This window comes from Balearica regulorum, chromosome 9, assembly GCF_011004875.1.
Source record: "Balearica regulorum gibbericeps isolate bBalReg1 chromosome 9, bBalReg1.pri, whole genome shotgun sequence".
Classification (NCBI taxonomy): Eukaryota; Metazoa; Chordata; class Aves; order Gruiformes; family Gruidae; genus Balearica; species Balearica regulorum.
The window spans coordinates 15,504,573-15,520,329 of record NC_046192.1 but is presented as its reverse complement, the minus strand read 5'-3'; the positions used below and the strand labels follow the sequence as shown (position 1 = coordinate 15,520,329).

General features: G+C 45.4%; 1 protein-coding gene across 2 annotated transcripts in view; it reads right to left on the bottom strand.

Moving 5' to 3' along the window:
• The window catches only part of FGF12 (fibroblast growth factor 12), a 226,880-nt gene extending 218,829 nt beyond the window's left edge, over positions 1 to 8,051 (bottom strand). Inside the window, exons 1-2 of one of the 2 annotated variants that reach the window (XM_075761237.1) lie at positions 7,895 to 8,051; positions 7,616 to 7,775 (exon numbers count right to left, since the gene is read on the bottom strand). In XM_075761237.1, the coding sequence (XP_075617352.1) occupies positions 7,616 to 7,628 (13 nt within the window). In that variant the 5' untranslated portion in view covers positions 7,629 to 7,775; positions 7,895 to 8,051. Of the gene's footprint in view, positions 1 to 7,615; positions 7,838 to 7,894 lie in introns of those variants that run through there. The other variant, XM_075761238.1, reaches the window with a different exon arrangement.
• Between the last annotated feature and the right edge of the window lie 7,706 nt (positions 8,052 to 15,757).

Genomic DNA, 15,757 nt, shown 5'->3' with positions numbered 1-15,757 from the left:
TTCAAGGCAGAAGTTTATTCCACTGCTGAGTTTCATCCAAGTTTGATCTTCCAAACTGCACAGCCACCTGTAATTTCCTCCCTGCCCCCCCAATAAATCACAGCCAGATTCCAGCCACAACATCCAGATCCAGCTCTTCCATGCCCTAAGTAATGAGAAACACTTCAACAGGAGAAGGGAGCATAGACCAACATATGAATGGGAGGAGAACAAGGAAGGATACAGGATTCAGAACCAGATTTAGACTTAAAGTTCCTCAGCAGGGTTATGTCAGAAACCCATGTCAGCTGGAAGAGGCCTCAAGGTCTCTAATCCAACATTTGATTGAGTAGGGATTATCACAACACTTGAGCACGCCTATCCTACCAATAACCTTTGGCAGGCTGGACTTGGAAAGAAGAGTAAAAATAAAAATCAGTGACAGCACTTTATGTTGGAATAAGCATGGCATAAGAGATTTAGTAACCAGATACACTGCAATCTTCCTGAAGCTTGTCACCCTCTTTTGGGGATAGCATTAAATTCAAGGAAAGTGTTTTTGCATTAATAATACATTCTCAGTGACTGAGAAGCAAGGCAACTTTCCCTCATTATACCAATAAAACATTCAGCACTTCTGGCTTTTCTTCCTAAATCCTCCAAGCAGCTACATGCAGTAGATTAACCTTACCTATTGAAGGCTGATGGGGATAAACCCAATCTAAATCAGCTTCCAACAGAGGGATGAAACAAGAGGAAGAATCACAGCTCAAGAAAAACAACTTTCCAAATTGGAAATGCTATCCCATCCTTTCCTGATTTCTTGCTTTGCACATGCTATTAAAAATAGCACGTGAAACACCTTACTTTGGAAAGTACACATCCCAATGCATGCACAGCCCTCCCTCGGCCGTGTTGTTCAAGGCACACCACAGTGTTGCTCCCTCCGCACTCTACTGAGCAAACGGGCATCATCTCAAGCCACAAGATCTCTACTGAAACATGACGACACCGTAAATAGTTTAATTCAATCTGAAGAAAAAAGCCATAGCTTTCAATGTTTAGCCTGCATAAATATCCAATCATAAGGTTCATCCAAACCTTGGACCCAGGAGAAGAAACTCAATGAATTAGCATGATGATTTGTACTCTTACTGAGTATAAAGAACACTTAGAAAAAGCAGGGATATAGGAGCTATAAAAAAGGCAGCTTCCTTGTATCACTGACAGGAAAATAGTAAATGCTTTTTTCAATTATTTTAGTATAACAGTATTATTAAAATATTTATACTTTGAGTGAAAGCATTAATTATGCCCATCAGTAATATTTTTCATTGTCAAAATGCCTTTTACCATGCTAATAAACACCAAGGTTTGCACGTAAAAATTAATCATGTTCTCATTTATAGGTCAAAAGACAGACTAAAATAGTTTCTGCAATTCTCCCTAAATAACTAGCTTTTGCATATAAATTTTTATGGCATATTAGAAATGAATGCAATTCAAACAGAATTTGAATAGCTGAGTAGATAGAGAGGGAAAGATAAGAGCAGATAAGAAAAATCCAATGGTAAGCTAAGTCTTTTGAAAAACCTGTTTAAAAAAAAACAAGGTTTTTTAATTTCTGAACCCTAAATGAACTAAGGATGAAACAGTTGTATGCAGGTCATTACTCAAAGTATCCACAGATTATGCTTCCAGCCACTATACATATAAATGGTATGGCAGAACAACTTAATGCATTAAAAAATAATTTTAAATTACTCCAGCATTTCATTCAGGCTAAACGCAACTTCCACAGCTCCCACATAACTCGTGGAAGTGGGGTGAAGAAGTTTGTCTGCTTCTTGGATATCTTAATAGCCACATGACTAAGTCATCCTCCCATTTTTATAACATTTAAGCCTATCACTAGGGTCCTCTTTCCCCTTTGTTTTAATAACATAGCAGGATTGTAGGTATGAAGAAATACAAGCACTGCCACCTTTCCCTCCTCATTATGAGGCCCATTAGAGGACAAATGCGCTCTAGGGTACCATGTCTACTTCCCCCAGCATCGGATAGGCTTGGGTCATCCTCTCATCCAGAAATTGCAGATGCCTGCCCACAGTACTCAGCAGCTACCAACTGATGGTTAATAAAGGTATTATTAGACTCTTATCTGCTTTTATAGGTGGCAGCACATAGCCAAGGTTTGCTCACCTGCTAGTCCCACACAGCAACCTGAGCTCTTACCATCTTTGAGCCCTCCCAGGACACAGTCATGTCTGTTCCTCTTACATTAGAAGTCACATTAAACAACAAATATTTCACTTGCTTTCTGAAATGCATTAAAGAAAAAGCATGCATGCAGTGCTAGCTTAGTGCCTTAACTCTCCTCCTGCGTCTTTCAGCAGAGATTGAGTTTAAGGCACAGGAGCAAAGCAATCTTCACAGCACCCCACTCCTGTCTCAGGGATAAGGTGTTAAGGTCAGGCAACCAAAGTGTTCCCCTGCTATACAGCAAGCTGGTACCCATATGGAAATGAACATCCTGGGACACAGGGGGAGATACTAAAAAAAAAAATCAGGCCATTTGTTTACATCCCCAAACACGCTTCTCTGTCAGACTCCAAGCAGCCAGTTTGAGAACTGTTGGCCTCAGTAGCACGTCCTGGATCTCACACAGCACATCACTATGAGACACAGGGACCATGCAGCTACCTTGTGTATAGGAAACTAACTTCTTGGAGAAGCCTCTGACCATCTTGACAGAGATGCAAATATTCCCCAAAAAAGGAACAGTTTCATAGCAAAAATGACCATGCCACAACTTGATTTCCATTACAAAGAAGTAACCAAGATGACTTGTGTGACCCAGCCTTTACCAAAGCAATCTGCATTATTTCACACACAAATGTTTAAGCAGGTAATGTGTGTGGCAGACTCACCTCTAACAAATACATAATGTGTCAGGAAGATGCTTGATGAGATAGGTTTTGACATGAGCTTCCCAAGCAGCTTCAGGACATGAACTACAGCTGGGATCACCAGGATCTTTTCTTTGATCATTGAAGAAAGCCATGAAGGTGGGAACAGTGCACAGTAATCTCCAGAACTGCATGTTCTCACTTGCCACCCTCTCTCACCTTCTCCACAAAGTCTGCCTGCAATTCTAGCATTCATCAGCTCTTCTTGGGTTTTGATCACAAGTTCTTCAAGGTGAAGATTCTGTCCTTTACAGGCATAGCACACACAGCTGCGCAGAGAAAGCTAGCCCACCATGCTGAATCTGGCCAAGAAGACTTCGGAGCAGCACCAGTGGTGAGACAGATTAAACCACCCTGCCCATTCACATATCCACAAAACAGCAGGATGCAAAGAGCTCAGACCTGTTTGCCAGTCCCAGAACGGGCAACTCTGTACCCAAGGTAAACTGGATCTTACTACTGTTCTACCTCACTTAAAAGCCTGAATGTTGCATGTCTATGAACAGCAGCATTGTAGCTTTCCTGCAAAAGCAAAAAGCCTTCTTTCCAGTCATAAATGCTGGAAGAAAACATGACTCAGATAGTCACTATGCAGAGGTGTCCTCTGCAGACATCTCCTCAAAGCCCTGCTGGAGAGTCCCAAAGCAGCAGCAGAGAGCTATAAGGCCAGATCTCCCAGCAACTACCACCCCACCCTCTGAACACAAGGATGGTGTTCCAGAGCAAAGACCCACTGCATGGAGGATGCCTCTCCAACTTGACACTACTAACCAACCAGGCAGGACCGTGGCTCAGAGGACTGCCAAGAGCACCTCCAGATCTCAGAGGGGTAGCCAACAATGCTTTATCTTTGCTGTCCCAGTAGACCAGCTGGCAAGAGCAAGTCCTGCTGTATTTCCCAGCTACCAGCACACATCCTGTGCTAGGCAGCAGCCTGCCCTGCACCCAGGTGGTAAAACCTCACCAGGGCCACCAGTCCCCAGCACTGACCGCCAAGGACAGAGAGCACCAAGAACTGGCTGGGCCCTTGCAGAAGAGCTCAGCAGGCAGTATGACCCTATCACCCATGCAATATGGATGCATCAAGTCACCACTCCCCACCTCAGATAAGGTAATAGTAGTAATATGTCTTTTCTCCCTCACTGCCAGAAAGGGATTTCCTATGTCTTCAGGACTACAGAAGAGGGTATAGCACCTTCAGAGGAAGGGAGCCCTGCCTGCAGTCCCTCTCCACTCTGCCCCAAAGCCCAGGGATATGTTCCACATTGTGCAGCTTGACTCTTGCTTGGCTGATTTCTTTCCCAGACTCTGAGTTTGAACATCACTGTGTGACGTTCCTTCCCCTGCTAAGTGTCTTTCTGACTGAAGAATCTGGCAAACAACCAAGTATTCTTTAACCTCCACATTAACTATTGTTAGCTTTGGCAAAGCCCAGCTCCTGGGATGCCTGGAGTGGTATCGCTTACTGCTGCAGCCTACAGGAACTGCTGTAGTGGCGAGATTCGGAGAACAGGGATCAGGTAGCAGATGCAAAACAGAGTCCTCATCCACAATGCCCTCCCTTCCCCCATTGCCTTAATGAGCTTTGGGAACAGCTACAACTTTCAAGCTTCTCATTGTTGGAAATGGTTTGGAGACAGTGAATGCGCAGAACAGATTAAGTCAAAGCAGCTGAAAGTTAGATAAGGCCAAATGTTACTTTTAGACCACCAAGATGTGTTGCTAACATTGCAGATCCATAGAGTGCTACAATTATTTTCCTTTTAGAAGTCAGGAGGAGATAGAGATGTTTGTCTCCAGCCAGGTTTGACTGTTAGAAGGTGGCACAGGCTACACCACCACCACCCCCTCAGTATGCACCAGGACCCTCTTGCCTGCACTCTTACTGCAGCAGTCCTAACAACAGTAAAGACCTTAGCCCTGCACCCCGATGCACAAAACTAGCATATGTCCTCTCCCCTCATTCTCATGAATGAGTCCAACCAGTGCAATCAATTATGGCTGCTTTGAGCAGTGCCAGAGATGAGCCTTTAGATTATTTTTTTTTTTTTTTAAGCAAAGGACTGCAGGCTTAGCAACGCATCAGCACCAGCCACATTCAGACAACTAAGTTGTCCTGAGCTAGCAAATCCTAGGCAGGAATGTCCACAGCAGTCACTAGGGACAGCTGAATTCAGGGACTAGAAGGTATGTTTTCTTAAACGGACTTTATGTTGCTTAATATAGCACAGCACTCTTCCCCAGTATCTGCATAACACTGAGATTGAAGTGTTCCAAGATTCACACCGAGGAAGACCTGAGGGGTGGGAGAAGGGCTGCAGGAGGAAGCGTTTCAAAAACAAGAGCTGACTTCTGAGAAACACCATATACAAGCAGCAATCTCTTAACACAGGACTTGCAATGCAGAGGCTTGGCTAGTATTGAAAATAGAATGTAAACAAGTCCCTAGTAAGGCAATGCAGCTGCAAGTCCATCTAGGATTAGTCACAAAAGCTGAAGATGTAAAGGGTTTGGGCTGGCTCATATCTTCCCTCTGGAGAGACATCCTGCATTGTGTACATGTACACAAAATTAGTCTACTAGATCTGTGCACTATAGGCCTTCTCATGCTACTGCAACATCAAGCAATTTTCAAGAATTATTTCAGTGCCATTGCAACTGGATCCCTGCTGCCATGATCAGACTTCATCCGCCTTCTCATTGAGATGCCAAAGTCACTTGTGTATTCCCTTTAAGGTCATCTTTACTTTGGACCTGTCCCATTCTAGCACCTTGATTTCTGCTGGTTTGCCCTGAACAGCCCATTTCTCTGCATAGAGGAAACCCAAAGAGTATTTGTTCCTCACCTCTACCCCATCAAGGAAAATCTCTAGTAAGAGCAAACTGCTGAGAATTTTTTTGCAAAAGATAACAAAGTAGTGACTTGAGGTTGTCTCACCCCCAATAACCCTTCCACCAAAGCCAAGAGCCTAGGAACATGGAGTGCTGTAAACCTTGTCTCATAACTAATAAACCCAAGCACCAGCAGCCCAAAAGGCTGCCTTGTTCGTCTGCTCATTGCCAACTCAGACAGCAACTGCATCGTAACAGTTGGTATGTGTTTGCACAAGATGGGATTCAGGTGACCCTCTCAGGTGCTGCTTTTGCCACCAGCTAGCTGGACTCTTATTGCAGATATTACCTTTCTGCCCCCTGTACAACTCCTCCAGCTGCATGAGTTCCATCAGAAGTTCCATGGAGAGCCTTTTGCCTGCTTGTGCAGCGCATGACAAGGCACATGTGTTATACTAAAGTCAGTCCATTTGTTTCGCATCAGGACATGTACCAGTAGGACATTCAAAAAGGTAAAGATATCCCATCTCAGGTTAACTACGAAAACAGTGTGGATAGTCAAAAAAAATATATATCAACGCTAACATGACAGCTGTGAGCTTTTAGTCTAAGTCAAGTCTTTGCAGATACACCTTTTTTAAAAAAGGTATGTCCTGGCTAAACCGCAACAAGGTACTTACCTGTCCTCAAGCCCTGGTAATTCTATTGATCACCACCTACAAGAAACTGTACTTTATAGGACATACTGCCTCCATATGATTGAAATAGCTTCCTTCCTTAATCAGCATATAATCAGATATTCCCACACAGGAGAACTATAGCCCTGATTGACAAGATAGTTATAAAAATAAACCTGAGGTTTAAATATAGCTTGCTCGGCTCCCTTGAAGGTATGTAGTATTGTGTTATACAAGACTACCATCATTTTCCTTGAATTAATGTGGTCCATATTCTCCCACTGCCTTGGTCTCTCTCAATTAAAAAGCTACCAGATTTGTGTTATACAGAAGAGCTGGCAGCTAGGGTTAGGTGAGGATGGCAACTAGCCTTTCCTCTGCATGGACTAACTTACCATCAATATTTCATTGGCAATTAACATGTACAGATTTTAAGTTCATGTACCAGTTGAATGTGTGATGTCTGATGCAATTGTAGAGGTAGATAGGTAAATAAACATGCAGGGCTACATATAGAAACAAAATATACATGCCCAACACTAAGGGGTATATTTGGATGAGATACATCTCTGCATGCAAACACACAAGCTAGGCAGGCAATATTTAATGATTTCCTCTTTCTAGGGTGGATAGTTCAATAGCACCATACTCATCGTATTTCTCCCAATCTATCAGGATGTTCCGATGTGTTAAATATGCAACGTAATGAGGGCAGAGCTCTATAGCCCTGTTCATTTCAGAAAAAAATTGAGATTTTTTTAAAACCCATTCTAATTATGAAATGCTTTTCATCTCTTAAAAGCCTCCCCATCACTGACTGACTAAAAACACGGGACAGACCTCATATTTATTATGCAAATCCGTAGCATTAAGAAAACAAATCACCAACTAACATCTGTCTCGCCATAAAGGAAAAATAAAAAAAAAATTAAAAAACCAAAACAACCCACCACCCTTTACCACGCAACTGACCGAATACCACCCGCTGGAGCAGGGAGGGAAGCGCCTCCGAGCCCGCTTCCCTGCCGGTGCTGCAATGTACCTACCACAGCGGCACGGCTGCTCCGGCCCCGTGCCGCGCACCCAGCCCGGCCACTGCGGTCCTTTCGCCGCCGCTCCCCCCCCCCCCCCACACACACACCCCGCGCTCCGACCCACCTTTCCCTTCCATCGCGGAGCCTTGTGAGTGCCGGGAAGTTGCCGGGAAGTTGCCGGAAGGCGCGCTCCCTCCTCAGCCGAAAGCCCCGAGAGCCCGGCGGGCAGAGCCGGCCGCCGCTGCCTGCTCCGCGGTGGGGACGGCGCCGTCACAGCCTCGAAGCTGCAAGCAAGCAACCACCGGGGGAGACGGCGTGAGCCGCCGAGCCCCCACACACCCCCGCCGCGGGGCGCGGAGGAAACGGCGCGGAGCGGAGCGCGGCCGCGGGGGGAGCGCGTTACCTGGGCGCCGGCGGGAGCTGTCCCTGGCAGAGCGGTGCTGCGGGGGCGAGTGGCTCCGCGGCCCGCCGCGCTGCCTGGCACCGCCCGCATGCGCGCCCCGCCCGCGCCCCGCCTCCGCGGCCCGCACCGCAGCACCGCCGGGCCCCCGGCTGCGGGCTCCGCGGGAGGAGCGGCCGCTCGGCCGGGCCGGGCTGGGCTGGCCCCGTCCCCGCTCCCCCGGGAGGCTGCACCCCACCGCCCAGCAAGCGGGAGCGCTGGGTTATGCAACGCGGGCACAAGCGCCCGCTTATTTATTGTGGGAGTCCTGCTGGAGTCCCTGAGCTGCGCACATAAATCGTCTCCCGGGTACGCGGAGATGGCATCTGTGCAGCACAACGCAACACACACCCCAGCTGCTGCATACACACCCGCTGATTTCTGTGGGTGATGGGTGCATTGCACATGGTCTGAGGCAAACCCCCAGACTGCAACACTCCAACTGGTCAGGTCAGAGGCATCACTCCATTCACCCTAGCCTCCCTGTATCATATAAGCCAGGCTGAGCCCACAACACCTGCAGACATGGAGAGGATCTCTCTTAGGAGATGCCCAGTCTCAGGTTCAGGCCTTCTCTGGATATGTTGCTTCAAGATTAATTATGCTGATTCATAAAACATCCACCTCATGGCTAGTTTATGCTTTTCTGCTTTTGCATCCAGCCACTGGATTTTGTTCTCCCTTTGACTGCTTGAAAAAATAAGTAGTCCCCTGCTAATGGGAAGTTGATAAAACTAGGATCAAGTCACTTCTTTGGAGAGGATAAGAGCTCCTTGAGTTCATGCCTGTAAGGAAGTTTCTCCACATTGGAATTATTCCTGTAGCTCTTAAGTTTTTCCAGATTTTTGAACTTTGGTACAAAGGGAATGTAAAACCCAGTTCTGTGCTTAATTTTATGCTTTGTGCTACTGAAAAAGCAGCTCAAGGCATCCACTGTGCTGGGAACTGCACATGCAGAGGATGGACAGCCCCAGCACTACCTAAGTTTCTAAACACAATAATTCTTCTCACTGTTTCTTTATACATCCTGGTGTTCACATTCACCTCCCACCTGCAACCCAGCACTGGCAAACCAGTCCGTGGTTACATAGGCGCTCTCATGCTCCTCATTCTAAGCTACCGTAACCCATCCTGCAGGCACTGCCTACAGGCTACCCCACCCCAAAGCACAACCCTGACTGTGGTTATGGAAGTGAAACATTCTGCACATGATCCCACCTTAGTACATGGCCCAGGCAGTTCTGAACAACACCTGCTCCAACCTCAGCTACCACCCCACAAGGTGGCAGGGCACGCAAGTTAGAGATGCCATATTAGTGCAAGAACATGCCCCTGAAAATTAGAGACAGCCCAGCTGGATGAAGACTCACCATGTAAAATTCACACATTAACTGGCTCATACCCATTTACAGGTCCTACATTATCATGAACACTAGTTTTGTTTTATTTCAGGACTGAATATTCAGGTATTGTAGGTGAGCTTTCAGTCAAAATGCTCTATAGAGAACTAATGAAGCAGACTTAGACTTTATGATTTGACTAGAAGGTCAGATTAAATTACTATTGTTTCTTCAGATTAAATTACTATTGTTTCTTCAGATTCTTTCATCAACCAGTGGGATACTATTTCCCCATTGCTATGTTTTTACTCACCATTAATGCCCAACTGACCAGACCTCCTAGGTCAACCTGTGTGCTTTTTCTGAAAAGCAATGAAACAATAACTCTTTCAAGGTCTATTAGTTCTTACTAATGTTCCAAAATGCAATCAGAATATACACCAGAGTACTCAATAACTCCTCAGCCAGTTCTTCTAAAAAAACTCTTGGACTCAAGTTATCAACTCCCACAGATTAAAACCCAAACTCTCAGTGAACAGTAATGTTGAACTTGGATGCCAGCAACAACTTTCAACAGGAAGAAGTGAGGGCAAAGAAACACCCTAACTTTTAAGGTACAGCCAGACTAGTTACCGAGAGCATGATTTGAGGCACTATTTGTAATACCAGACACTGGACCAAGGAACAAAGAGACTCCTTTCAAAGCTGTGCACTCCCTGGAAAGCTAATTGCCATCAATATTACACAGGCCTCTAGTCCCTGAGGAACCTGTTTCCTCCATTGATGGGGAATGCTGGGCAGAGCCCACTGCCTGACCCCTTTCTGCAGCCGACCTCTGGAGGCAGCTGGCTTAGGAGCAACCCTGAACACAGACATGATAAAGCCAAGTGGCCATTTTGACATTGCTGCAAACGGTAAGCCCACGTGATGATCATACATGGTCTCCCAGCTGCTGCTGCTCCTGCCCATCTGCTACCCTGGCACAGTGCCTCCTTCTCTAGAGGGAACCTCCATTCACGAGGGCAGAGACACCAGCCAGCCTGCAAGGTCATGCACGTAGCCACACACATGCTGCCATGCCTACATGGGGCACTTCTTCATGAGGCTGGATGTACCAGGAGGGAGAAATCCCACCAGTGGTGGTATTTCATCTACTCAGTGCCATTTTCTGGTGGTGATCATCCAAAGCACAGAGGCACTATCTCAAGGGCCAAGGGACATAGCTTCTGTACCAAGCTCTACACAGAAGTGGCCACAAGCCAGCTTCAGTTCTTTACTTTGATTTCCAGGGAGTGTGAATCTAGGTGTCAATGTCTCAGCCTGTTCCCAAACTGCCCAGGCGCCAACTTTAGTGCTCAGATCAGAAGACTTCCCAGCTAGAGACAGAGCTTCTTTCACTGCAGGTCACAGAAAGGCACTTGTCCTGCCCAGAGCTCAAGACAATGTTTCTTAAAGACAAACAGCTCAATCAAAAAGGAGCTACACTGAGTTCTAACCAAGGGGGAGGAATAACTACTAACCTTGATGTTCAGTGTGAGTCTAACCTTGAAACCAGCTGCAATGGGGAGGACGACTCAGCCAAGTGCTTCTGGAAGTCCTTTCTTCTGGACTCTGAAGTATCTATTCCCAAAAACCAATGGGCATCATTAGCTAGCTACCATCGCTAGCCAGCAGAACAAGTTTCTTTAGGACGGAAAATAAACCGGCTGCGTACCACACCAGGCTCAGAAGATATCCACATGCCATGAGCTGTGCTCAGAGAAGTACAAGCCAAATCAGCAGATTCCAAGAAAGTAGGCCACGACATAGTAGCAGCAGGAAGGACCTCTAACTACTAAAAAAGTAAAGAATGCAGTGGGGGAAAGAGGGAGTTAGCAAACTAGAAGTTTTTAATAACATAGGTAGGGTAAAATACTAAGAACATTCTACAAGCCATAATCCATCACCCTGATGATGATATACATAGCTTCTGATTATGAACAAGAAAAATAATTGCATCAGCTGATGTCACTTCCTTACATCAAGTAGTTGCTAGAAGCATAGCATAAGTGTATTAGGAGCTGGTGCGTGGAATAAAGACCAGAGCAAGCCATGACCTTTCAGCAAGCACAGTCAGTTTAAATACATAAAGTTATTGATCAAATGTTGTTGAGACTAATCAGCCAACATAATATTAATAAAGGAAAAAGCACTAACAGTCACAAAAGTAGGGAGTAGTTTTGCAATTACTTGCAACTAAAGTAAAAGATTACTATGGAAGAAAGTCAGAGGTAACCATCCTCAGACAGACTCAGAGGAAGGTCCTTCTGCATACCAGCACTGGGCTCAGAGTACCACCAGCTTTCTTCTGCTACTGTTCTTAAACATCCATGTAAACCCTTTATCATTAACAAGACTATTGTCAACTTTAATGGCAGTTAACAGCTGTTTGGTATACCCAAACAGCCCAACTCCGAGTTTTAGTTTTCTGTGAGATACTAAGCACCCTGAGCTCCTCAAGTCCAGGCAAGCTGGAGACTGTACTCAGTCCTTGCAGGACAATGCTTTGTGTTTTCAGGGGTAGCTCTCAGATCCTCTGAGCCCCACCACAGACTCCTGGTTATTCAGTTTAATAAATAACTTTGTCACCTCCTCTGCCAAATGGGAGCAAGGCAGAAGGTGTCTGAAGTCAGGTTGTTATACCATTATAAAAGCTTAAGGCTTTCACATAGAAAGAAAATATGAAAATAAACTGCTGAATGCAGCTACTTAAGCACTAGCCCCTTTTTGACTTGATTAAAAAAGGTAATTACATGCATTCAGAATGCTTTACACAAGCAAAAACACTTTACAAGGCAGGAAGGAGCTTCCTGCTGGCAGCTCAGCCCTCCTAAGAGCCAGGTGCTCAAATGCTTACAGAGAATGGACTATTTATCTTAAAATCCTATTTGCCTATGCCTACTTCCTACAATGAAAAACTATTAGCTCATCACTGCTGTACAACCATCAAGGCCAAGCAACATTCATATTCTTTATCTGCTATTACAGGAAATCACAGACTGACCTCTGTCAAGACCCATAGCCCAGGAGGCCATTTCTTCGCCTTATTCCTGCCATGTAAGAGCCATTTCTAGAGCACTGAGCTCTGCCCGCAGACCCCAGTCCTGTGAAATGCACATGAAGAAGGCTATTCAGTACCATAAAATCCTAAGCACATGCCAGACTGCTCCAGTGTTCCTGAGGAAGGCAACAGGCAGAGCCTTGGACAAAGAGTCATCTCCTCTCCAGCCCCAACATTTTTTTTCCACTCACCTGTGTTTACCCTGTTCATTTTAATTATATGATTTTCCAGAACATTAGAAAGTAACAAATGCAATAAAACCTGCAGAGCCAAGACCATTAACATCAGAGTATTCCTAGTGCAACTTTCCCATGCCTCAGGGAATTAGATCCTTCTGTGATTATTCAAGCTGAAAGTCAGAGTTTGTCCAAATACAAGAGGCAGATAAGTACTGGTTGATACCAGCAACACTGACAGCCATTTGACAAGACCAGTTCAGAGCCTGAGTTCCTTTTAGCAAATATCGTGAAAAATAGAGAAGTGAAAAATCAAATAAAAGTGAGATATGTAATAGAAAACAAGAGGAAGAGGAGTGAAGGGAGAATGACAGAAGCAGAGGACAATCCTAACAAAACCAGCTCACTCTCAGCTGTAAAGATGGGAAGACCAACCCTTAGGTGTCGAGTTATTTAACTCCACACTAGATGATTACATCAGGCAGTGACAAATCTTAAGCACTTAAACAGCCATGGTAAAGGCAAAAAAATATTCATATGCTTAACCTAAGCACAAACTCATGCATTTTGCAGGGAGAAATTGAGGGAAAAAATCTGGCTCAGTTCTTCCCCCAAAACCAAAATCCACAGGAACAGACAGCATCCATAGAGCACCTTCATCCCTGACAGGAAAGGCTGCAAGCTAAGGAGACAGCTCTTCATGCTTGTAGGAGAAACTTGATCCTAAAAGTGAATATTTTAAGTTCTCCCTTGCCTGGTAAAGCCTGACCCCTAAAGCCATTTTAACTCACACCAGTTTCCAGCAGCTCTGTAGTACAAAGAGGTAATGCTACTTTCTCCTCCAGTGTCTTTTAAGTGGGATATAAACTATGTGGTGAGAATACTAACACTCATGACAACCCAGGTTGAGCTGCAACAACACTTCCCTTGGAGGCCAAGGGGTCTGCCACCAACAGGAAAGCAGCAGTCAGGCCCCCAATATGCACAATGGCTCTAGTTTAAAGCTCAGGGAACCCTGTTTTCCACCCAGAAATGGACTTGACCTGCCACCTGTCCCCAAGTCTGCTGGGCATTAGGCACAGGAAGTCTTCAATGGCTTATAAGTCTGCCAAGATACTGCCTGCCTCCACTCTTCTCTGCTGAGATTGTGCTTATAGAAAGGCATGGTTGGTTTGTTTGCTTTACTTATGTATATAAATAGCAATTTCTTTAAGCCTTGCCTTCCTTGATTGATAGGATCTCATTGAATCCATCCCAGAAGTTTGGGCTGCAACCATCCCAAGCAGTATGAAAATGAACACCATTTGGAGACTCTTGCTTGCTCTCCCCTTAGCAGCATGGCCAAGAGGTGCAGAGGAGCTCAGCTGCATCACCCATCTGCACAACCAAACCACACACCTTTAATCCAAGGCTTGCAAAGCATGACTGCTTAGAAGGTGCTCAGCTCTACCTGGTGAGTACAACCCTCCTTCTTGCTGTAGGTGGAGTATACATAGCAACCTATAGTATTTTCTAAACTTTGCAGTGGCATCTTCCAAGTGACAGGTAAATATAAATGTAGAAAATAGTGGAGATTCAAGGAAGAATCAGGGATTACATTCAGTATTGCCAGCAAGTTACTTAAATCCTGTTCACTCCACAGCAGTTTTCCATCTCTGCTTTTGTTGCAGACCTTTCAGCAAGTGATGAAGCAAGACTGAGAACACAGGCAGCATTTGTAACCTGCTGCCAGTTAGATGTTCAAATGGACTGCAGCAAGCATAGCACTGAGTTGAAAGAACCATATGCTCCTGTGCAGATTCTTCCTCTAGAGTCCAACACATGTTAAGTTTAAAAGGTTGGTTTTCCCTTCATGGAGAACTGTCTGGGTTCAGTTTCAGAAGTCTCTTTGAGAACCAAGTCCAGAAAGCACTCAACTTATTGTGTAGATGGGATCAGAAAGACTCATATTTCTCTGCCCATCTTCCAGCCTTGCTCTTCAAGATCCTGCTCTGGCCCAGAAGCCCTGGAACAGCAGAGCTTTTTAGCTGTGTCAGTGCTGCACACATCTGCCATGCAGACCAGAGCTGGCCATGACAGCCAGCTGTGAGGATACATCAAGGAGCACAGCCCTGCTACTACCCAGCCATGCCCAAAGCTGATTTCCACATGCTTCAGGAGGGTCAGCATGGAATCACCATTGCCCTTTCCCAAGATCTCTTTTTCTACTGCATATAAAAATGTTTTTCCTCCCCTGCATTTCTAGAACCTTTTTCTTAGCTGACTGATGAGGCAAAAGTGTATTTGTTTTAGTCAAAGTGGTTATATTTCAAAACTGAAATACCAAAACTAAGCAGCAGCTTTAGCAAGGAGTGCTAAGGGGACATTGCTCTCTTGTCAGAGGAGCAGCTGCACAGAGAATGAGCAGTGGGAAGAAAAAAACCCAGCTCCTTGGGCAGTTTTACAGTATTTGCTGCAGTACTGGTTGGCTTTGCAGAAACACCAACTCCAAGAGATACTTTCCTGAGCTAGGGAAAAGACTATCTTGGAAGCAACATTCTGGATAGACAGGAGCCACTTGAGATCACTCCCATTTAGGGGGAAAGAAACTGTGCCAGTAATGGAAAAGATGCCAGGGAGAGTTTGTGTGGTATGGGAGAGGGAACCTTACAGCTATTTAATGCATACTACTGTGTGACCTGAGAATCCAGTGGCACATCCAAGATAAGTGACATGCAGGTTGAGGGCCTGATGGTGATGTCCATTGTCACTGGAAAAGCAGGAAGCAAGAATGGACTGGAGGTGAGGGCAAAGTGAAGAGCTCTGATCTAGACTGATTGAGCAGATAGCTGGATCTGCACAGAAGTCTTCAGGATATACCTGTTTCCTCCTCTTCTCAGACTGAGAGGAGGTGACCAGGCATCCACAAAGGCAATTCACTGCTTGGATCAGATCAGTCAAATAACATGTAAGGGGAGGAGAGAAAGGGCCCAAGAACAGAGAGATATGGGATGCTTGCACAAATTTAGGCTGGAAAAGGCCAAAGGGAAGAACAGCACACTCCAAGCAACTTTGTTGAAAACAGTCTAGGGAAGGAAGGGAAGAGGAGGAACATAACCCAGATAAGAGTAAGGACATCAGGAGATAGAAGGGCTGACTTTGATGAAGGCACTTTGCAAGTCAAGGTGCAGAGATGGGCTGTATTTAGAGAAACATGTGGGGGCTTGAATAG